This window comes from Alosa alosa, chromosome 23, assembly GCF_017589495.1.
Source record: "Alosa alosa isolate M-15738 ecotype Scorff River chromosome 23, AALO_Geno_1.1, whole genome shotgun sequence".
NCBI lineage: Eukaryota > Metazoa > Chordata > Actinopteri > Clupeiformes > Clupeidae > Alosa > Alosa alosa.
In genome coordinates, this window is record NC_063211.1 from 5,994,529 (window position 1) to 6,019,712 (window position 25,184).

At 44.1% G+C, this 25,184-nt stretch overlaps 1 protein-coding gene across 1 annotated transcript in view; it reads right to left on the reverse strand.

Annotated features, from left to right (window-relative positions):
• Nucleotides 1-25,184, reverse strand: part of arhgef7b (Rho guanine nucleotide exchange factor (GEF) 7b) — a 35,158-nt gene that overhangs the window by 1,024 nt on the left and 8,950 nt on the right. The window contains 18 exon segments of the mRNA XM_048235140.1: nucleotides 1-185; nucleotides 1,177-1,231; nucleotides 1,562-1,661; nucleotides 4,829-5,008; nucleotides 6,661-6,750; nucleotides 9,516-9,606; nucleotides 9,770-9,991; nucleotides 11,398-11,537; nucleotides 11,778-11,856; nucleotides 13,040-13,126; nucleotides 14,668-14,814; nucleotides 17,523-17,582; nucleotides 18,330-18,377; nucleotides 18,379-18,475; nucleotides 18,771-18,893; nucleotides 19,460-19,565; nucleotides 19,933-20,017; nucleotides 23,512-23,600. The exon segment at nucleotides 1-185 is cut by the window's left edge and continues 1,024 nt beyond it. Of these exon segments, the coding sequence (XP_048091097.1) occupies nucleotides 69-185; nucleotides 1,177-1,231; nucleotides 1,562-1,661; nucleotides 4,829-5,008; nucleotides 6,661-6,750; nucleotides 9,516-9,606; nucleotides 9,770-9,991; nucleotides 11,398-11,537; nucleotides 11,778-11,856; nucleotides 13,040-13,126; nucleotides 14,668-14,814; nucleotides 17,523-17,582; nucleotides 18,330-18,377; nucleotides 18,379-18,475; nucleotides 18,771-18,893; nucleotides 19,460-19,565; nucleotides 19,933-20,017; nucleotides 23,512-23,600 (1,916 nt within the window). The 3' untranslated portion in view covers nucleotides 1-68.

The following is a 25,184-nucleotide window of genomic DNA, read 5'->3' on the forward strand; positions in this document are numbered from 1 at the left end:
AATCTGCACAATCCCTCATCAACAACCTTGAAAGTGTTCACAGGTTGGTCTCGTCCCAGGTGGGGTCGTCACAGGTTGGTCTCGTCCCAGGTGGGGTCGTTCTTCAACACTTTCCTGACGATCTTCTCAAGCTCCTTCCGCGCCTTCTGCTCCTCCTCCAGTGTTCTTTTCATCCTCTTATTGTCCTGTTGGAGCAAGAGAGGAACAATGTCACCCCTCAGGAACAACATCACCTCTCAGGAACGACGTCACCCCTCAGGAACAACGTCACCTCTCAGGAACGACGTCACCCCTCAGGAACGACGTCACCCCTCAGGAACGACGTCACCCCTCAGGAACGACGTCACCCCTCAGGAACAACGTCACCCCTCAGGAACAACGTCACCCCTCAGGAACGGCGTCACCCCTCAGGAACGGCGTCACCCCTCAGGAACGGCGTCACCCCTCAGGAACAACGTCACCCTGACCTCTCCTCCACTACGGTTTGACCATGCAGGAACGACGTCACCCCTCAGGAACGACGTCACCCCTCTGGAACGACGTCACCCCTCAGGAACGACGTCACCCCTCAGGAACGACGTCACCCTGACCTCTCCTCCACTACGGTTTGACCATGCAGGAACGACGTCACCCCTCAGGAACGACGTCACCCCTCTGGAACGACGTCACCCCTCAGGAACGACGTCACACCTCTGGAATGACGTCAACCCTCAAGAACGACGTCGCCCCTCAGGAACGACATCGCACCTCAGGAACGTCACCCCTCAGGGACAACGTCACCCCTCAGGAACAACGTCACCCCTCAGGAACAGCTCACATTTCATTTTATGACATGTTTGTCTTGGCTTCTTGTCTACACTGTGGGGTGAGAATGGCTGCAACAAGTGACAAGTACACTTTAGTACATGCTGGTGAATTAAGCACATTCCAAACATTGAATTTAAACTTATTATTTTTGGAATATGTGTATGTCTCAGACTTTTATTGTAACTCAAGTAGTGCTAGGACCATGTGTGCCCTTTATAGCACTTTAATAGTTTATAGTTTTACTGAGCTATGATCTATGGAAGTCTTATAGTCTATTGACCGACTATGAGAGACTTTAGTTTGTAGATAACAGCTAGAATATCATCCATCAACAGGCCAAAAATACTAAAAGAGCAAAGGGACACTCACCTGTTTCAGCTCCTGCACTTCGTCCCTTAAAGCATATACCGTGTCTACCAGGCTCCTTTTAAAAACACAGGCATAAGAGACAATCAATCAATCAATCAAAATGTATTTGTATAGCACTTTACAACAAGCAGTAGGCGTCCAAAGTGCTTCACATCAGAAGCTAAGGATAAAAACAGCATATCAAGCAGTAAAAAGATTGACATGTAGACTTAAATAAAATAAATAAATAGAATTGTCATACCACTACTGCGTATTAAAAGCCATTCTAAACAAGTGAGTCTTTAGTTTAGACTTGAAAAGACCAACGTCTGAGACGTCACAAACAAGAGGTCACAGATCACAACAACACATACTTTGACATGTTAAAATGTTTAAAATATCTGACCTCTCCTCCACTACGGTTTGACCATTGCTCTTGGTCTCCTCGACGATGATCTTCTCTTCTTCTGGGAAGAGCATGTGAGGTCCAGAGTCCTTCCTGGACCCTGTTTTAAAACAAGAGGAGGGTCATCAGTTATACTAGCCAATGGCTGACTGGGCAGCAGTGATGGACAACCACACCGACTAATACTGGTGCTGGTGCTGAGGGTGACAGGAAGACCACACGTGGACACGGGATTGGAGGGTGAAGGTGGTGGGTGGGTCATGCACTGTGTTACGACAGGCAGGCAACATCATGGGCACATGAAAAACCATACACAACACAATGGGTTCACACTCTGTTTAGAAATCTACCGAGCTCCACAGTGAATGAATGCTATTTAAAGGCTGTTTGAGATCGCGGCAGCCATCTTGAAGTCTAAGTGATGGGATCTTCTCCTTCCAGCAGTTCAGATGAGATCGGAGTTGATCTGTTACCTCAACCTCTCCAGGATGACTTACAAAAAGTACAAAAATCACTGAATAGTTAACCAATAAACAAAAAACACAACAACAATGTGCCCTTTAGACATAATGCAATACGAAAAGCGTATGCTGAACAAACATGGTCAAATACAAATACATATTTATTTCAGAATGATCTTTTACAAGTAATATCATGTACACACAATAAAATGTGTGTACCACAACTGTGGTATCTAGAAAAAAAGACTATATACAGAATATACAGTATATAAATAAATAGGCACATATCTGTTCTGTATGGTTATAATATATTTTCTTTTCAAGCTCTCTATGCATTTTGACACAGCACATTTACTGTACAACCCTGCTTAAATGCCTATTTATAACCATATGCACTACAAGTTACACGCTATATCTGTTTGGCTGTATCATTCTGTTGAATGAAACAAAATGTCCATTTGAGTAAAGTAAAGTAACCATATAAACCATGATTTAACTTGGTTTCCATGGTTTACTATGACCTCATCACATGTTTGAATCTAAAAGATAACATTTTCATTCTGTGTTTTGAAGCTCAGCTATTGGCACTTGGCCAGATGTAGGAACTTATGACAAGGCTTCAAAGTACTGACAGTACCGCCTATCAGAAAACAGCATTATGCCAAATCTGGCAATAGAAAAGATCAGTGAGTGTCTGAGTGTGGACAAAGACAGCACTCTCATCCTGATGAATACTGAAACAGAACAAAAGGTTGGTTCAATTAATTCATAATAGACAAGCTGGAGCAATTAAAGTAATAGCCGCACACAAAAACTTTATATGGAGGTGTTCTAGAATCAGCTTTATATGGAGGTGTTTCTAGAATCAGCTTTATGGACGCATTCTAGAACCAGGTTTTCTGGGAGGACCATAGATTGTATAAAATAGGGGAGGACTGAAATAATTCCTGGGACCGATTACCCGATAATGATGTATAGATACACACACTTATGAGGGTTTTCTATGATTCACCTTAAGGTCATTTCTTTGGTTTTTCCAGCTTTTTTCCGAACATGCTCGTAGCGTGAACGCGCGTGCACTGCTCTTAAAACACTCTTAAGGGGAGCTGTCCACGTCAATAGTTCTGAAATATCCTCTAATTTGATGGTGATGTCAGGTGACTGCATGTCACAGCTAGGCCTAGGCTACCGATTAAACTTCGGATCTACACATTAATTCACGTCAATACGAAAATAGAAAAACTTCTGACATCTGCCTGTAAGCATCCCAAGTAGGCTATATACCACACACAGACATAAATAATTGTAATTATTTAAGATTAGATTTTTGCACATTGTTTTTATGTTTGTTGGAAGATATATAAACATAATTAGTCTTAGGCTATAGCCTACTTTCTCTGCTACTTGTGAGAGTCCTACTGTGGGTGCTGCCTGTGCAATAAGGGGTGTCACTAAATGTGTAGGCTTAAATAAAAAATATATAAATAATATATAGGCTTAGATTTTGGAGCAGCACAGACTAAACCACATGTTCCTTTCTCTGCTTTTACCTCATAGGCCTAATCATAGGCTATTACTTGGCTTACTTGTATTCTATTTTGCATGCTAAAATCTGATTAAAGCAACACCAAAGAGTTTTTTGTACCTTAAAATAGTGTTTACAAAATCGTTTCATTAGTTCATCAACTCGTAAAAGGGTGAACGGCAATTCTGCATTCACTTCGCTGCCCTCTATTGGCTATAACTGCACTATGTAAGTTTGCCAGATCGGGTAGCGGATCTGTAGTTCGATGGAATGAGACATAAAAAAACTACAAATTTGACTTGCATCTGATGTCGCAATACATTGTATACCTTTTATAAGTCATGCAAAATATTCTACCTTGTCTGTGGACATCGTTATTTGCAAAGCCGGTGCTGGATAAACAAATAGCGTGCGTGCGGCAGAGGGAAAGTTCTTTGGTGTTGCTTTAAATACAATAAAGAATGGGAACCTAAGTTGAATAATTATATTCTTAGTTGTAATTCCCCTGTATGTCCTGCTGGTGACCTCAGTGAGAAGTACCTGTTAAGACGCTCTTAGCCAGTAACGAGAAGTGTTTTCAAGACGCTCTTAAGCTACGATGAAACAGTCGGCAAATCTTTGTTTGTACAAATCGTCAAATCATTCGTAAGAGGGACTTCACGACCATTTTAGACTTACGATGCTTTCGGGAAACCCAACCCTGGACTATTACTTCAACTTTGGCCACAGTACATTTTGCTGCACATCACAAGTGAACACCCCTGGAGACTTATGCTTGCTGCAATTTACATGCCTTCATTTTAACCAGTGAATAATTGTGAAGCTTTTCAATACAGTACACGATGAATGCCCTAAAAGCATGAAACCTGGAAAGGGTGAGCATTTAGATAGGCAAAGAATGACAGAGACATGTATAGATGATTAAGACATACTTAGATACTCCACAAAAACATGACAACATGCACTCTGAATATCAGGCAAATAGCACCCCTCTAACCAGAACAAAAGAACAGAGGGGCAGACCCTCACCACACAGTCTACTCTAGACAGGTAAAGAATGGAACTAGCTATGGAAATACTGTACAGGTGAAAGCACATAAAAGACACCAAGCAGTCTGGCTGATGGGAGACTTAAACAGAAATAAATATAAAGAAAAAGTCACAGTAATAGACTAGAGACAAAAACACAAAGCACAGTCTAATGGAGAAGGGAACTTAAAGTAAAAAAACGAAGGGTAGTGCTTTAGTTCTGATGGGAGATATACGAGCAGCAGCTCTTACGAGAGATGGAGCCCAGTCTGTAACTATGGGCTGTCCATATACTGTCATAGTCCGAGTCTTCAGAAAGGTCAGAGCATGGTTCCATGCGAGAAACACCGCTCTGGACACTCACGGAGTCCACGCCTGACTGGTCGACTTCGACCAGCACATGATTATGCATCAAATCAGTCCCCTGCCATGCTGGGATGGAGGGGGGTCAGAGGTCAAATCATACAAACGGGAAGGAGGAAAGAGGAGAGTGGTGCCGTGGGAACCAAAAACAAGATTTACAGGAGGAATGGAGGAAGGAGGCAGAGTGAGAACAGAAATCAAAGATTGTAGGGACACAAGGATGGAGAGGAAAAAGACACAGGATAGTACAAAGAAACATTACATCATGGAAAACAGGAGGATGAACAAAAGAGTGAATGGAAGGGAGAAAGGGAAAAAGAGAGAGAACATTGTTAGAAAATTCACTTTTAAGGTTTAAGGATTATTAGCACAGGCAAGAGGGAAAATTACTCCTAAATATCCTACAGTATATTTCTGTTCACAGAGCTATCTGTCAATCTTCCTTTTACATTGTCTCGAGTTGAGGAATGTGGAATAATAATGTCTTATTTCCAGTTCCTTGACAAAATCACTGGAGACAAACAGTTGCCTGTGGCAATGTGCATAGAGCAAAATGTCACAGTTGGATATGCCTTATGTCACTATGTGGAATGTCCAATGAACTGTACCAGATGCAACTGAATTCTGACCTTGCATTGGATAAACAATGACCAGAACAGACATCTGAAAGCTCTCTGAGCTCTGAGGAGTGAGAGAGATCTGTTGCTGACATTTGTGATGTACTGCAGAAAAGATCAAGTCTCCAATCTTAACTCTTAATATTACAGACATTAGTACTATAGGCATTAAATCAGTCACCTAAAACAGATGTCCTGTTAACATGTGCAACGCTGAGCACTGATTGCTGGTTAAAGAATGGGTATTCAGTTCACTATGGGAAACCTTTGAAACTGTCAATGGAAATAACTGCCTTGATAAAGTGCTCTAGAAAGTTAAGTTTGGTGCCTTGATAAAGTGCTCTAGAAAGGTAAGTGCTTTGATCAAGCGCTCTAGAAAGGTATGTTTGGGTGCCTTGATAAAGTGCTCTAGAAAGGTAAGTGCTTTGATCAAGCGCTCCAGAAAGGTATGTTTGGGTGCCTTGATAAAGTGCTCTAGAAAGGTAAGTGCTTTGATCAAGCGCTCTAGAAAGGTATGTTTGGGTGCCTTGATAAAGTGCTCTAGAAAGGTAAGTGCTTTGATCAAGCGCTCTAGAAAGGTATGTTTGGGTGCCTTGATAAAGTGCTCTAGAAAGGTAAGTGCTTTTGATCAAGCGCTCTAGAAAGGTATGTTTGGGTGCCTTGATAAAGTGCTCTAGAAAGGTAAGTGCTTTGATCAAGCGCTCTAGAAAGGTATGTTTGGGTGCCTTGATAAAGTGCTCTAGAAAGGTAAGTGCTTTGATCAAGCGCTCTAGAAAGGTATGTTTGGGTGCCTTGATAAAGTGCTCTAGAAAGGTAAGTTGTTGTTCTTTTTGTTGCTGTTGTTGGTGGTGTCCATCACCTTCAAAATCATCCATTTTAATTCCCATCCCAACCTTCTTGTATTGCAGATTTGAATTGTCTTGGGAATTTTTTTGAAGTTTCACCAAGTGGAGGTGGGCACATAACAGCATCACATCATCAAGCTCTTCATAGCAGCCTTAGGTGACTACATGTGAAGTGTCTAAATTGACTATTAATATTATTGACTATTTATTGTTTGTGTTACTTCAGTACTCTAGACAATTATGAGTAAATGTGACTTACTAGAGTTAAGTGTTTGTCGTGTTTTGGCACTGGTGCAGTAGGCCTCGATCACCTTCAGGATCTGAGCATCTTCCTCTAGTGCCGCTGTACCTGAACACACACACAAGCAAAGGGAGGTGAGTACAAAAGAAACTAAAGGCAGGAAGTACCAGTGCATGCAAAACAAAAGTTGCAGAAGTTCTTTCAATTATAAAGTAATCACTGCTCACCATGGGCGGATTATGAACTTTCGGGCCCCTGGGCCCAGATGTATTAAGGGCCCCCCACTTATTGTCGTATATGTGGGAGGGGGGGTTTGGGGGTCCTCCCCCAGAAAAAATGTAATTTGTTTGATGTGATTTCCTGTATTCTGGTGCATTTTGGAGATGGCCAATACTAAATTCAATCGGATTCATAGCCTACATCCTGATTTGTTGATACTGAGGCAATGATTCCATGCAAAGGCTTGGGCCTGGGCCCAGTAGGCCCGTTCAGTAATCCATCCCTGCTGCTCACTGAAGACCATGCAAACAACAGGGGGGGACAAAATATCTATACGACAGTGTTTCTCAAACCTTTTCAGACCAAGGACCACTTAACCAATAAAAAAACAAAAACATCACGGACCACCTAGCTAAAAAACAGTAGACCTACTTCAACAGTATAGGCCACAATAGGCCTGCTCACTGAACCACCTTGGTTATTGTCTTTGCACCTTGCTTATTGTGTCAGAGGATTCATGTGATTAAGTAGGTTAAAACCAAACTTGGTACATGGACTCAGAACTCCAATGTGAGGATGGACAAGAAATGTAGTGTTCTTTGATCTCTAGGGGGCGCTGCAATTAGCCAAGGCATTTTGGCATTTTGGATGTTGCGTTAATGCACGTAACTTTGGACCCATATGCCCAATTTTCAAAAATGAGGTACTGCTGTAATCCTTGAAGCACGTTGAGTTCAATGCAATGTTCCGCCATATTTGATTTCAGTGAAAGGTCACACATTTTTTCAGATATTCACTAAACTTGATGTACATGATCTTCAGACCATGCATCACAAAATTCAGTGGAAGGATTTTCAAAAGAGTTCGCTCGTCAGAGACAATTAAAATCAGCTGTGAAGCCGCCAAACAGGAAGTAAGGTTATATCTCAGCAAAACCTTCACGTGTCAAAATCAAACTTGGTACATAGACTCGGGTCTTGATCATGAAGACCAACAAAAAATGCATTTTGCTGTTTTGGACATGTGTTAATATGCGTAACCTTTTACTCAACGTCAAAAAATTAGGTACTGTTGAAATCCTTGGATTAAGCCGAGTTCAACACACCCTATTGCACTGTCTGCACCTGTTGGTGAACCGCACCGAAGCAAGCACACTTTGCAGTTCCTGGAAAAGACATTCTAGTTAGATCAGTGGTCCCCAAACTACGGCCCGCCACCTCATTTTGGGTGGCCCCCCAAAACAGGTCCGTGGTATATAGCATCTGCCCCGCATGGGAGTATGACATCGTCAAACTATAACCTCCGTAATTTCCCCCATTCATTCTCTTTAGCGAGTCTTAACAGTACACGTGTAATACTCTTTTTGTCCACTGGTGGTTGTTTTGGCGCTGTTTCGCACTTGCCATCGAAAACGGAATGAAATGTAGGCCTACTTACAAACAATGTAAGAGGCCTATGCTGACTGTATCAGAGCTCAAAGTATTCTAAAAGTTTATCAATTCATTTCTAATAACTAACTAACTTCTATTCAAGTCATATTTCTGGGACTTTCTTGGATAATTATTTCTATTTTTTATCCACTCGTTCAAATGTTCATCCAAATTCACAATTCACAAAGTTCTCATCAGGTGAGTGAAAGTGGTCATTTCAGGTGTTTTTGCCAGCACTTCATAAAAGACACCAAAGACACAGAGTTCAGAGTTCACACATTTTGAATATTTCATTTGAGCTACATTTTACACTGATATGGCATGATTGCAATATAAACACAGCTAGCAATGGTATTAAATTACAGTAGCCTATGATTAAATGTAATGGAATATTCAACTAAGGTAGACTGTTCACAGCACTAAGCTATTTATGGTTACTGATATACTCCGAGTCTCTGGCCCTCTCTTAGAGCCAGGCATTTTGAGCTGGCCCTCGGAAAAAAAAGTTTGGGGACCACTGAGTTAGATCAACCCAGTAAATCAGCTAATTACTGATATTACCTGTGTTACGTTCACAGGTGCCATAATTCACCGCCACACAGTTCAGTCTTTTCACATGTTTTCAGGAATAGTTTTCTAACCTATACAAACAAATGTTTCCAAACATTGGTTTACAGGGTCTTACACTGTCCCCAGCTTGCTTGTGGAGAATTCATTTATTTAGCTTGCTAACTAACAGCTAGCGAGAACAGCATGTAGATCTGTTAAACTACAGAATATAGAGTGTTATTACTCAGTTATTTTATTGAATATTATTCCACATTTCTGTAAGTCACTTTGGATAAAAGTGTCTGCTAAATTAACAAATGTAAATGTTGTTGTAAATGTTGTTGTACATATAAATGCTGTTGTTTTTGTAAATGCAAATATTGTTGTAAATAGAAATGTAAATGTTGCTGTTGTTGTTGCACATGTAAATGTTGTTGAAAATGTAAATGTTATAAATGTAAATGTTGTTGTTGTAAATGTAAATGTTGTTGTTGTTTTAAATGCAAATGTTGTTGTAAATGTTGTTGTAAATTTAAATATAGCTGTTTCCAAAATGCTGTACTTACTGCATACGACTTACTACTTTTCTGTGAACATCAGTGAATGAGGAGTGTGCAGTACACCATTTCGGAAATATTTCAGAATAACAGCCTGACAGGATGTGAGTTGACTTACTTTTCCTTGTGCCAAACTCCTCATCTGAAGGTTTCCGTTCAGACTTGCGCAGCCTCAGTTTCCTGAGGCTCTTGGGGCTTTTGCTGAGGTCCTGCACAGAAGACACAGCTGACTCATGGCTCTTCACATTCATGCATTTGTTATCTGCTAAATGTGTCACTCAATGACGGGCATCCTTTCAGACATGCACAGCAAAGGTGTTAACATTTCTTGTGCTAGTACGTAGGGTTGATCGTTTTATGATTTATTCTCACGTCTTTGAAGGAGAGGGCTGCCGACGGCCGCAGAGGGGGCGCTGGGCGAAGGCAGCTCAGGCTCCAGGGCTTCTGTGTTTTGGGCGGCTCCAGTGGCCGCCAGGACATGGTGCTGTAGGGCATGCCGTGGGTGGAGTGGTGCGGCAGGGTGTGGTAGGCGGGGGACCCCGGCGCCCCGCGGCTCTCGGAATGCCTGGATGGGGTGACAGGGTGAGAGGGGAGCTGGGAAGAGAAAAGTATTATAGAACGTATTAAACAGTGGTAGTGGATGTGATAGTGGTAAACCATTAAACAGTGGTAGTGGATGTGATAGTGGTAAACCATTAAACAGTGGCAGTGGATGTGATAGTGGTAAACCATTAAACAGTGGCAGTGGATGTGATAGTGGTAAACCATTAAGTAAGGGATAATGGACGACATGGTGGTCTGTTCACAGAAATTAATGCACGGTCAAGGTTGTAAAACGGCCCCGACGCGAAGCGGAGATTTAAACCTCGTAAGTGCATTCATTTCTGTGAACAGACCACTGTGGAGTCCATTATCCCGCTTATTCCACTGTTGCCACTTGCGTTGTGTTCATTTCCTGTTACAATTTAAACGTTTTAATCGCTAAAACTAATTTCTTCCGACACATATCAACTAATTTCTCAACTTGCAGGACAAACTGCCGTTACTAGTTCTTAATGGATGGTTTCTACGGCCAAAGGCCAGTCGTTAGTTCCATCTCTCCCGTTGTCAAGCAGGCGTATCCCAAGATTCTGATGAACTTTAGCTTTGAAACATCGCTATTTTACTTAGCCAGCTGTCATCCATCTAGCTAAAAGCCACCTCCATCATATGCTGCAATGTTGCAATGTTCTAAACGTCTGCATTTTACAGCTCGGATGCAACGTGACAGTTCATTTAAACTTCACAACGAGTTCGGCGAATTAATATACAAGTGATACCGCCAAAAAAATGGATCTACTTCATAGGTGTGCAAATAACATACGGTTAATGGTTGTTCTAAATTACGTAGGACAATGGGAAATTCAACCAAGCAGTGGAATAAACAGTGGTAGTGGATGTGATAGTGGTAAACCATTAAACAGTGGTAGTGGATGTGATAGTGGTAAACCATTAAAGGGACACCAGGCAACGTGTGTATAATGGCAGAGCCGGAGAAGAAGCAGCGAAAACCCTTGACGGAAGATGCAAAGAAAAAGAAAAAAGCTTCAGACCGAGCGAGGGATCGCACACGTATCTACACGTAGACGCTAGGGGGACATTCATAGAGAAAAAGCATCAGGCTTGCCTAGTGTCCCTTTAAACAGTGGTAGTGGATGTGACAGTGGTAAACCATTAAACAGTGGTTCTGTGGTTGAGTCTGGCAACCCCCCAAAATATGATAATGAATTACAATGTTAATTATAATATTATCATTAGAATAATTTATAGTGTTTTATACAATATTATAATGTTATCATTAGAATGCAGTGTATGTAGCATTCATAGTGTTTGATACAGTATTATAGTGTCTTTATAGTGATGTTCAAAGGTCCTCATGTATGCATTCAAATATGTGAATGACGTGCATGTGTGTGTGTGTGTGTGTGTGTGTGTGTGTGTGTGTGTGTGTAGAATCTGACCGTGTGGCAGGGCACAGACTGTGGTTTGATGCTGGTTGTTCCCCCAGATGTGTGTTTGGTCTGTTTGTGAAGATGCTCCACCCAATCCTGCAGATCATGCTGGCTGCTACACACCACCTGAATCCTGTCAATCATACTCCCTGTGGACACACACACACACACACACACACACACACACAGACAGACAGACAGAGACACACACACAGCAGACACACACAGACACAGACACAGACACAGACACACACGCAGACACAGACACACACAGACACACAGACACACAGGGAGCGGAGAAGAGGTACTTGCACATTCAGTATACCACATATATTTTGTGGGGCTATCACTCCATTAAAGTAAGCAGTTCTTTACAGACGTGTTGATACCTGATATTTCAAACACATTTTTGAGCTGCTCGCTGTCGTCCAGTCGTGTGACGGCCGTGCCTGTCAGGGGCAGCTTCCCCTGCAAACACACACACACGAAATTCAGAAGGAACACAGAGGGCCACTATACACACACACACACACACACACACACACACACACATACACAGGAATACGGAGGGCTGCTACACAACAGCGGGTGGGCGATCAGAGAGAGAGAGAGAGGCTTAAATGTCCCCTATTCAGAGATTTAACAAAGACGCTTGGCCCCCACCATCTCCTCAACAAAACAAATGATGACACAAAACACACACAGAGTCAGACACAGGCATGATGATGCCATAGTCAGAGGAGATCTAATCTACTAAAGTGCTTAAGCCCCACACAGGCCCTAAAGGTGTAGAGAGATGCAAGAACAGAGAGAGGGAGGGAGGGAGGGAGAGAGAGAGAGAGAGAATGAGAGAGAGAGAGAGAGAAAGAGAGAAAGAGAGAGAGAGAGAGAGAAAGAGAGAGAAGGTGAGAGAGAATGAGAGAGAGAGAGAGAGAGAGAGAAAAGAGAGAGAAGGAGAGAGAAGGAGAGAGAGAATGAGAGGGAGAGAGAGGATAAAATATGGAGGGAAGGAAGAAGAAAGGGGGGGTTTTGAGGTGTATTCGCTTGTGTGTGTGTGTGTGTGTGTGTGTGTGTGTGTGTGTGTGTGTGTGTGTGTGTGTGTGTGTGTGTGAGGTTAGATAGAAGAAACTGCTTCACATAGCATTAAACTAAAATACATTAAAATAGTTCAAACAAGTAATCAATCTGTGTGTGTGTGTGTGTGTGTGTGTGTGTGTGTGTGTACGTCCGTATGTGGGTGCATACATGCATGTGTGCGTGTGTGTGTGTGTGAGGTTAGACAGAAGAAACTGATGCCTTACATAGCATTAAACTAAAATAAATATAAAAAGTTCAAACAAATAATAAATCTGTGTGTGTGTGTGTGAGTATGTTTGTGTATGTATGTGTGCGTGTGCATGTATGCATGTGTGTGTGTGTGTGTGTGTGTGTGTGTGTATGTATGCTTGTATATGTTTGTGTGTGTGTATTGTATATGTATGTGTAAGTGTATGTATGTGTAAGTGTGTGTGTACGTGTGCGTGCGTGCGTGTGTGTGTGTGTGTGTATGTATGAGTGTGTGTATATGTATGCTTGTGTATGTATGTGTAAGTGTGTGTGTATGTGTGTGTGCGAGTGTGTGTGTGTGTGTGTGTGTGTGTGTGTGTTAGACCTGGTAGATGAAGCCACTCATCCTGGGGCTGGCAGAGAGCATGAGGAGAACAAGAGGAAACAGCATGAGGTAGCGCTCCTGCTTCTCCTGAGAGAGAGAGAGAGAGAAGGAGAGAGGGGGTCTAGTAATTAAATCATTTTTATCACCATGCACCATCATAAACCACACTGGTATGCTCACCGGAACAAACAGATGTCAAATATATCAGCAGAGAAAATATAAATTACATAAAAGATCAGAGGTAAAAAGATTTAAGCTGCACATATATTACATATTATAGCAGAGATATTTACTATACTTATTTACTATAAAATATATTATATTTTATATTATATAATATAATATATTATATTTTACTATATAATCTATTGAATTTCCCCTTGGGAATCAATAAAGTATCTATCTATCTATCTATCTATCATATATTATATATATATTATCTATTATAGCAGAGATATTTACTGAAATGTGCTGTATACACTTTGGCCCATCAGAGACGTCCAGAGGAGGACCATACAGAACACAGTGGACGTCCAGAGGAGGACCTTACAGAACACAGTGGACGCCCCTCATATCCTCAACTACTGGAGGACAATCAGCACTGTTCACAATGTGCAGCTACTGCAGTTAGTACAGTATCATAGCATCCTGATGTTCAAAGGTCCTCATGCATGCATACAAATGTGTATGGAGAGAAATGTGTATTTTTGTGTGTGTGGGTTAGGCCTGGGGCTCCTGGGTTGCAACTGAATGGTTGTTTCACGTCTACAGCGTAAAAATAGTTTTAGATGACCGCTCTAACAGATGCCGCTATCCCATTTGGTGTAGTCAGTTCCATTGGTTATAGTGGAAGCTAACTGGCTGATTTCTAATCGCTATGTGGCCGGTGTAGCCACCCAGTAAGAGTGTATAGACCCTTTCAACAATAAAAACAAAAACAATGCTTGAACGTTCTATTTGGTTCCCAATCTACTTCCTCTGCATTAAGATAACATATGGAATGTTATAACGGAAGCCTTGTGGGGCCAACTATGATGCTGATAATGGAACTCTCTTCACTGCAAAAACTGCTTATCTAACACAATCTAACCAAGTGTTATTAATCTTATATCAAGATAAAAAAACTAGTTGGTATTGTTTTCAGTATAAAGAGACTTACCTAGTGCTTTCTCATGAAATCATTTAACTTAATTTAAGAAAAGTTTGACTTATTTTAAGACATCTCATCCTGAAAACAAGCAAATTTGTCTGCCAGTGCGTTATGCAAATTTGTCCTAAAAACAAGCAAATTTGTCTGCCAGTGCGTTGAGTAAATTTGTCTTGATAAGACACCTTAAAATAAGTCAAGGTCTTAAATTAAGTCAAAATGATCTTACGGGAGAGCACTAGGTAAGTCTTTTCATACTAAAAACAATACCAAATAGATTCTTTTATCTTAATAGAAGATTATTAACACTTGGTTAGATTTCATTTTTTGCAGTGTTGAAAGGGTCTCCTGGAATCACAATGTGCCGCTACTGTGATACTGTGGACCAGTGTGAATGGACCTGCACAGCCCTGGTGTCCAGCACGTCTAAGGGCTCAGAGATGACCGCATGGCTGGCCACCGGGGAGGCGGCCGATCTCACCTCACTGCCAGGGCTGAGGATGGACACATGGGACATGTAGAGCACGCTCCCCAGGGTCCTAATGTCCTCCCCCTCCCAGCAGCGGATCGTCTCAGTCAGAATCTGCAGCTCCAGCTCCTTCCTCTTCCGTACCTCCTGGCACTGTGTCTGTATCGGACACACAAATACACACACAGGCATGCGCGCACACACACACACGCGCACACACACACACACACACACACACACACACACACACACACACACACACACACACACACACACAATTTCCAGTGTCAGTCTCTACAGAATCCTGCCTGTTTTAATTGCATCTTGCTATTAATCCTCTAACCTGTCCAGTATTCCCTTTATACACACTTATCACACCATCTCACTTTGCGCACACACACACACGCGCACACACACACACACACTCCTCTAACCTGTTCAGTAGCCCCTTTATTTATTTATTTTTTCTCATGAAGTAACTCAACCATCCCCCACCCAGCACTCGCACATTACCACTCACACAGCCACATTATTGGCCACCTCAACATGAGGCATCACCATGTCCTGCACAACGCAGCCCACCCGCCATGTCCTGCACAACACAGCTCATGTCCTGCACAACGCAGCCTACCATGTCCTGCACAACATAGCCCATGTCCTGCACAACACAGCCCGCCCGCCATGTCCTGCACAACACAGCCCCGTACGCAATTAGCTTGCTGAATTAGCCCACATCTGAGGAGCAGCCAACACAAGCCCCATCAAAAGGAGCACAGACACAGAGACAAACAACACATGTACTGTAGGTTGAGGAGAAAATGAGAAAGTGTGTCTGCTAGTGTGTGTGTACGTGTGTGTGTGTGACTGAGTGAGCGAGAGAGCGAGAGCGGGAGAGAGAGAAAGAGAGAAAGAGAGAAAGAGAATGAACAAAGCAGGGAAAAAAGCACAATAGCACTGGAGAGTGTGTGCTTGAGTGTTTACGTGTGTGTGTGTGTGTGCGCGCGTGTGTGTATGTGTATGTGTGGTGGGAGTGTGTGTGTGGTGACTGAGGTCCCTTTAGGAGCAGCAGGTCCTCCCGCTAAATCTCAGCAAGCTGCTCTCTCTGAGCACCGCTGATAAACAGGGCTGCATGGGGAACAATGAGAGTAGCAGAGAGAGAGGTGCGGCCACACAAGCAGAGACAAAAGATGCGTGTGTGTGCGCTCGCGTGTATGTGTGTGTGTGTGTGTGTGTGTGTTTGTGTGTGTGTTTAGCCAACTAGTCCACAGCCCAACCCAGGCTTAATACAGTCACGCTCTCACCATAACAATCAAACACACAAAACACACACACACAGCCTCCACAGCCATGCTGCTTTTCTATGTGCGCTAACATCAGGAAGACAGGAACAAAACAGGACTAACATCACATCCTGGATCGGGCAGGAAACACACTGTGTGTGTGTGTGTGTGTGTGTGTGTGTGTGTGTGTGTGTGTGTGTGTGTGTGAGTGTGAGTGTGAGTGTGAGTGTGTGTCTGGGCTCGGACAGGAGGGAGACCCTTTAGCGCAGGTGAAAACAGGAAGAGAACAAACGGCTCGTGTTTCACTGACCCATAGGGCTTGTCTGTCATTAATAGGAGAATGGCTCCCCTTTAAAAATGTGGACATCCCCTTTAAAGAATGCTGAGGTGGACCCCCCTTTAAAGAATGCTAAGAGATTACTGGGGGCTGTCAGGCATTCAATATATCTGAACTAACAGACAGGCTGTAACATTCATTAGGTTGCCCATGGTGACCAGAGTCAAGCAACTGCCATTCAAGTAGTCTCCTTAAATACACCAAACCACAAACATTGTGTGCTCTCCCTTGCACATTTCCACTTCTCAGATGTTGCTGAATGTTAATGTCATGTTAATGTCATGTTGTCTGAAAAGTGTACGAATAAATAGTAATAATCTGGCAACACTTGCTGAATGTAGGAATACACTGCCTTTATTGTTTATAAGAGAGTCCCAGAGAGAGAGAGAGAGAGAGAGAGAGAGAGAGAGAGAGAGAGGGAGGAGAGAGAGAGAGAGAGGGAGAGGGAGGAGAGGAGAGGGAGAGGGAGAGGGAGAGGAGTGGGCTTAAAGGAGAATTCCGGTGTGATATTGACCTAAAGTGTATTGAAACATGATACCGAGTGTGAACGTATGTCTCATAGCCCATCTCGGCTTGTCCCCTGCACTCCAAAATCTGGATCCAGCAACTGGCATTTAAAACGAGACATTGAGAACCAATAATAATAATAATAGAAAGCAATAATAATAATAAAAGTAATATTCAGTGGAAATGCATGGATTCCTGTTGCTGCTACTGGAAGAAACTGGAATCCATGCATTTTCACTGAATTACTTTTGAATCTGATCCCTCATCATACCTGTTCATTCTTACTCGTTTAACACTCTTATCGTGACTAAATTCAAGATGGCTGCAAAACGCTAAACTTCGTGGAAGATACTGTCTGTATAAATCGTCTTGTAAGTAAACTACCAGTGCTTTTTCAAAGTTTTCAATGTCTCGCTTTAAATGTCAGGGCCCTCGAAGTCTAACCAATGAAGTGTGAGATACATTGAGCCCTCAATAAATGGGTGTAAAACAGTGATTTATTTGCATGGCTAGCCCGATGCCGAAGCACCACTATTGAAAAAGCTGTTGGTAGCATCGGCTAACTAGCCAGATTTGAGTGCATGGACAAGCGAGATGGGCTATGAGACATCACGTTCACACTCGGTATCATGTTTCAATACACTTTAGGTCAATATCACACCGGAATTCTCCTTTAAAGGGAGCAGATGTATATAATGAACTGAAGACTGAGTCCAGCAGTGGGCAGGAGCATGTTGACTTACAGAGAGGCTTTTGAAGGCTGTCATGCTCTTCTGAAGATCCAGGTGATCTGGGTGGTAGTCCTGCATAAGACAAGGTCCACACACATACACCCATGAAATAACTCACACACTTTAGAGTCACAAACACACCCACAAACACACAGAGTGCATCACACACACACACAAACACACCCACACAAACCCAGAGGACGCCACACCACCAAACAAATCCATACATCCACACACACACACAGAGTGCAGCTCACCTCTACAAACGCGCACACACACACACACACACACACACACACACACACACACACACACACACACACACACACACACACACACAGTGCAGCTCACCTCCACAAACACGCGCACACACAGAGTGCAGCTCACCTCTACAAACACACACACACACACACAGTGCAGCTCACCTCCACAAACGCGCGCACACACACACACACACACACACAGAGTGCAGCTCACCTCTACAAAAACACACACACAGAGTGCAGCTCACCTCCACAAACGCGCGCATACACACACACACACACAGAGTGCAGCTCACCTCCACAAACAGCCCACACTTAATTGCTCACACACTGCAATCAGCTCACACCTCTACAACCATGGCATCACACACACACACACAGAGTTTGGCTCTCCCACAAACACTTCACACACACACACACACACAGTGTGCAGCTCACCTCCACAACACACACACACACTCTCACACACACACTCACACACACTCACACACACACACACACAGTGTGCAGCTCACCTCCACAAACACACAAACACACACACACACACACACCTCACCTCCACATGCCTCTCCAGCTCCTTCAGCAGGGTGGGGTATTTGTCCAGGTCGGCGATGAAGGGGCTTACATTGGGGCCGGATCAAGGTGAGGGATGCCTCTGACTGGCTTCACCCTTGGACTCCCGAACCCTCACCAAGCTCCTCACTACAAACGCACACACACACACACACACACGTTTTTACACACACACACAGGCACGGCAGCACACACACCTTGTGAGGCGCACGCACAGACGCAGCGCAGCATTACACACACAGACACACACGCGCACACACACACGTGCATGTGCGGACGCACGTGGCGCACACACACACACACACACACAGAATATACAAGAGGCTTATGTTTTCCAGTTAATTAACACTGACAGGAGAAGCAAATAATTGACATGTCTATTGCCTTTCCAGTGATATAAAGACAGAGTGGTTGAAGAGTGCACCTGTGTTGGGTGAGCACGCTGACAGCCGAGGGGTGGTTGGAACAGTAGGCCACATACAGACTCCTCAACTGGGCCATCTGGGTCAGGAAGAAGCCCCCTATCCTCTGCTGGCTCTCTGGAAGTCTAAAAACACACACACACACACACACAATTTCATTTTCCTTCAGACTCCAAAGCAGTTCAAAGTACAGGAGCTCTCCAACAACTCCACCACAGTCCCTTTTCCATCACTGCTATAAACTGCCACTAGATGTCACTGTTCTCATGGTGCTGGAAAATGGATGCTGTGTGTGTGTGTGTGTGTGTGTGTGTGTGTATTATTATTGTGTGTTGCATATGTCGTGCAAGCGTGTGTGCAAAGCGTCAATGTTAGTATTGATGTGTTAATGGGAGTTAATGTTAGTGGGTGTGTTAGTAAGTGTGTTAGTGGGATAATGTCTGATATATGTGTGTGTGTTGGGGAAATGTGTGTGTAATAATGTCAATAAATGATAATAACAAGCTGGAAACAGCAGGTGCCGTATATTGTGTGTTTTTGTGTTAGTGTGTGTGTTTGTGTGTTGAGCAGGCAGCTTGAGTGTGTGTGTGTGTTGAGCAGGCAGCTTGAGTGTGTGTGTGTGTGTGTGTGTGTTGAGCAGGCAGCTTGAGTGTGTGTGTATTTGAGGCATATGCACATGTGCTTCTCTTGCCTGGCACATTCCTCCAGCGACTGGACCAGAATCTGCTGGAAGGTGCAGATGTCCTCGATGTTCCCCATGACGTGCCCCATGTCCACAGCGTTGAGCCTGGAAGAGAGAGAGATAGAGGGAAGGGGGAGAGGAGGGAGGGAGAGAGGGAGAGATGAGAGAGGAGGGAGGGAGAGAGGGAGAGATGAGAGAGGAAGGAGAGAGGGAGAGATGAGAGAGGAGGGAGAGAGGGAGAGATGAGAGAGGAGGGAGGGAGAGAGGAGGGAGGGAGAGAGGGAGAGATGAGAGAGGAGGGAGAGAGGGAGAGATGAGAGAGGAGGGAGAGAGGAAGGGATGAGAGGGGGAGCCACACATGGGTGGTGGGAGCAATATTATTTGTGCAGCTACTGCCGAGTCTGCTGTTTGCAGCCCCAACAGATGGACAAACAGACAAACAAACACAAACACACACACAAAACTTACAAAATCCATTTGGGCCTGCAGGCCGTGGAAGTAAGTGGACAGCAGGGTCTGCAGCTCCTTGGAGTACTCGGCCTCCGTCTCCTGAATGTTCTGCAGCACCTGTGGAGAACCGTACCATGAGTCCAGTGAGTGGAGAACCGTACCAGGACTCCAACGAGTGTAGAACCGCACCAGGACTCGAGTGAGTGAATGGGGCATGTTCTTGTGAACGTGACATCCCTGACGGACCATGTTTCATAAACTATATCATTATATATAGTATTAGTATAGTATATTAAATAATATGCCCTTCTCACTTCCACGCTAACGAGTTTTGACTAAAAACGGTAAAATCGAACTTTGTCAAAACACATCCGAATGACATGATTTTCCCTCACGGGATCAAAAGTATCAATATACTATACTTTTCATGTCAACTCAACGTATGTACTCCCAATCATCCGTAAATTGATCTAAAGTGCATTTTACTCCGGATAATTCCTTTAACTTGGCTACTGCGTGCTAGCCCAGTTCCTACTGTACGTTACCACGGTCCACTAATACTCTACCACTGGACACACACACACACACACACCGCAGCTGTGTTCTCATCAGTGCCATGGCTGTGTCCATGCTGGGCCAGTGAGCCCCTTATCTGCGGGAGCCATCAGGCCTTTTTCTCCTCTTTTCAATCAGAAAGATGACCAAGAGGAGATGTTGAGGGAGGACTGACAGGGCAATGACCTGAAGAGCAGAGTAAGCTACAGCCCACCCTCCCTCCCTCCCTCCCTCTCTCTCTCTCTCTCTCTCTCTCTCTCTCTCTCTAAGGCCTTGGCTGACTTGGCAGAATCCTCATCTTTGCCTGCCTGCCTCCCTCCCTCCCTCTCTCCCTCCCTCCCTCTCTCCCTCCCTCTTCTAGCTTTTTTTCTCCTCCCAAACTCTTCTTTTCAGCCAGAATGAGGCCAGTGTATCCAGCTGAACGGGCTTCTGTTGCCTTTAACTTTTATATGGCTCCATTAAGGAGTGAAGCAAGAGCACAGGGGTAACCTTCTCCCAGCACCTACACACACACACCTACACACACACACACACACACACACACACACCCCTTAGGGCCTGTTCTTCACCCAAAGTCAAATAGAAACCCTGCTGCTTTCTCTGTAGACAAATGAAACACTACGACAGGTCTCGGTCAGAGGCAGCAGGAGCCCAGAAACCTGATCAAGAGTAAACATCTCTTTGGAACATTCTAACAGAGAGAGAGGCAGAGGGAGGGAGGGAGGGAGGGAGAGGGAGGGAGGGAGAGAGGGAGAGGGAGGGAGGGAGGCAGAGGGAGGGAGGGAGAGAGGGATGAAGAGGGAGGGAGAGAGGGATGAAGAATGGTGAAAGGAGGAGTGATGAGAGCTGACATAGCTGTTGGGATGGAGCCAGACGCGATGGGCAGAGATTTAAAAAGAGAGAGAAAGATAAGACAATCGACTGCACCGGGTGGCCAAGGAGAAGCGGAGAGCGAGCCTGTGTGGTAGTGACGCACGGGTCAGGGGTTTTAGATCCCGCGCCCACCCGACCCATTTTGGAGATCCAATATGCCCCGGCCAACCCGACAATAAATATGTTTAACATCAACCCAAACCCGACCCACAAATTCCTAATTTTAATGAGACATGGTTGCATCAATATCATGTAGCCAAAATTAATGTTAGCCTACTTTACTTCACAAGACATACTACATGTAGGCTACCAAATAAATAAATGCAGTGAAGTCAATGTAGCCTTGTCTAAAACATTATGGCTTTGTTAAACTGGAAACGGGAAAAGTCTGGACTTTTCTGGACAAAACAAAGTAGCCACCATTCTCATTCTCTCTCCCTCTCTCTCATTTTGGCAGCACAATATCTACATACTATAAACTAGACACAATTGGCCTACAGGCCAGTGTTAACGTCTGTGGAGTGTGGCAACATGCGTGGAAATAACTCACGCAACAGCAGCAGAGACGCTGCCAGATAATCGTGGTTAGGATCTAATTGTTATCTGTTCGGGTAGGCCTACATAGATGTTTTATGAAATATATGCTAATTAAAGCTATCGTCTGGATAATTAGTTCAAACAACTGTGTATTTATGTTTTATTATATGGCTAGGCTTGTCCCCTCCAATGGGGTATTTTTGTATCCAATCAACTTTGGTGTGCATGTTAGACAGAGATGGAGAAGGAGAGAGGAACAGGAGGGAATTTCACTTTAGCCTACCGCACACGCACATGAATATGTTAACACAGAACGTTGCTAGCCTATCTATCAAATTTGACCCGACCCACCCCGCGACCCACGATTTTACCTGGAAGTCTCACCTGAACCCGCTGGACCCGTGGGTCAACCCGTGGGTCTAAATCTGGCCCGCACAACACTACTGTGTGGACCACACGAGAGATCAGTTCAGCAGCACTGCGAGCCAGACAACACAAGCACACATGCACGCACATACAACACACACACACAAACACACACAAATAACACACACAAACAACATACACACACACACAAACAGCATACACACACACACACACACACACACAAACAAAACACACACACAAACAACACACACACACAAACAAACAACAAACACACACACACACACACACACACACACAGCAGCAGAGTATGCCCGTGTGAGCTGTGTGAGAGAGAGACCAGCGCAGCCAGACAACACACAGCCTCGGGCACAGCTGTCCGCATGTCCAGTGAGACGGAAGAAACGACCTATATAACACTCACACACACACACACACGCACACACACACACACACACACGCACACACACGCACACAGCGTCTCCCCCACACCATGCGCACGCACACACAGACCCCAGGCAAGGACACAGGCCTGAAGCAGCACTGAAGTCCATTGGTTGGAAAACTGATTTAGGTCACACACGCACACACACTTACATGTACATGTTTTTACTTACACAATTGGAAGAAGGGTCATAGAATCTTGCATGATGAAAACCACTTTTGGGAATTTTACCAAATTGAAAAAGATTTCAAAATGAAATGCCTTTTATAATTTGTAAGCATTTAGCAAATGCTTAATAAGGAGTGAAGGATGCTGCTCCACTGGCCATTTACTGGGACACAGCATCTCTACGCTAAATAAAACAGCAGTTTTGCACTGCAACAACAGTACTCATATATGATAAATAGCACTGAAGGAAAAAGACTAAAAGTCTCTAAAAGACGTCTAACTGAAAGAGTCAAATATAGAATACAAGAATAAGTAGAAATATTTGTTTTCATTTTGTTGTCTTCATACAGACATTTCTTTCTAGAGAAATTCTTTCGAGGATTGATACATACTGCTTAGAGGTATTTGACTAAATGACTTTGGGTTGAACTCCAACTGTTTTAAACTCTGCTATTTAAATAAAGTGGCATGGTATGCTGCTCCTGTGTCTGTACTGGTCGATTGTGATGCAGTCTTTATCTGTGTGTGCAGTTCAGGGAGCGGCAGAGGGCACTATGCATCTGACCATTAGGGCACTTTCACCGCTGAAGCAGCATACAAAAGCTTACAAAAACATACATACATACACATACACTGTAGACACACTTACCACATTATAGTAGGTCTTGTTAATGGCAGTGGGTTCCGGGGCTTTGGGGGGGCTCTTGAGGGTCCCCGACTTGGGAGAAACTGATTTGTCTGGAAGAGACCAAGACAGAAAGAGAGAAAAGAAGAAATTGGGTCAAACACTCGAATGAACATCTGGACTCCATTTTATCTCCATTAGATAGAACACAGCGAGTCGAGCCCTCCTGGAAGGCCTTGATGGGGGAGCGGGAGCGAGAGAGAGAGAGAGAGAGAGAGAGAGAGAATATAACATTTACTATTTATTCAGGGAGGAACCGGCAGCGTTGTTTGTGTGCACTGAGAAGAAATGAGATCTCCCGGTGCTCCACTTTAGCCCCCTAACCTGAGGCGAAGGCTCTCTGCTAGCGAAAGAAACTTGTTTCTCTCTCCTAACAAGAGAGAGAGAGAGAGAGCAGAGACTTGTTTCTCTCTCCTAACGAAAGAGAGACAGCAGAGAGGCCAGAGAATCGTTTCTCGCTCCTAACAAAAGAGAGAGAGAGAGAGAGCGCAGACACTCGTTTCTCTCTCCTAACGAAAGAAAGAGAGAGAGAGAGCAGACACTCGTTTCTCTCTCCTAACGAAAGACAGAGAGAGCAGAGACTCGTTTCTCTGTACATGCCCATGTCTGTGCGTGTGTGTGTGTGTGTGTGTGTGTGTACCATCTCACAGCACTATAGGATGCACTTCTGCAATGGTCATTTAGACGGAGGAGATCTTAACTGGACGTGACTTAATGGGCACAAAGGAGCCTGTGACAATGGCTGAGGAATATTTAGGGAATATTCAGGGATGGAAGAGGAAGCTGTGCTCCCCTGGTCGGGGGCTGGTTTCCTGTCTTTGTGTGTAGCTGAGCGTTTCCTTCCTGCTTTTCCAAAGTGAACGGCCTGTTGTCAGCCAGACATATGCGCACGCACACACACACACACAGAAATGGAAGAAGCACACAGACACAAGCACACAGACACAAACACACACACACACAAATAGCCAACAATACACACAGCTGTTTGGTTTGAATTGGTCTTCCCTTTACATACGACATTTTCCATACAGTGCATTTTCCATACTGGAGGGATATGACATCCCATTGCTGGCTAGGACAGACTCGGGGTGTGTGAGTGAGTAGGATGAAGCTTCCCAGATTATGCTGTTTAATATTCTAACGGTTTAATATGAGCTCACACTTCTGGCGCACCACTTAAGCCAAGCTGGCCTGAATTAATTCAGTCAGGGCACTGGCCCTTTGGGATTAATTCAGCCTTGGCACTGGCCCTTTGGGTCAATAACTTTTTCCTCTTCATTTCAAGTCATCCTTTTAATGGATTGGACTGGGGGTGGGCACTCATGGAAGCTTGGGGCTGTCCCTGTCTCTTTCTCTGTCTCTCTCTCTCTCTCTGTCTGTCTCTCTCTCTCTCTCTCTCTCTCACACACACACACACACACACACACACACACACCTCTCCCTGTCTCCCTCTCTCTCACTCTCTATACCCCTTCCTCTGTCTCTCTTTTGGATGACTGTCCTAAATACTGCTTTGTACCAGCACAAAGGCAGTGAAACCTCAACCTTATCTGTCTTCAACAGTAAAATATATAAGATTTTAAATATTAAATATGACATTTTAAATAAAACACAGCATATGAGAGGAAATTCCA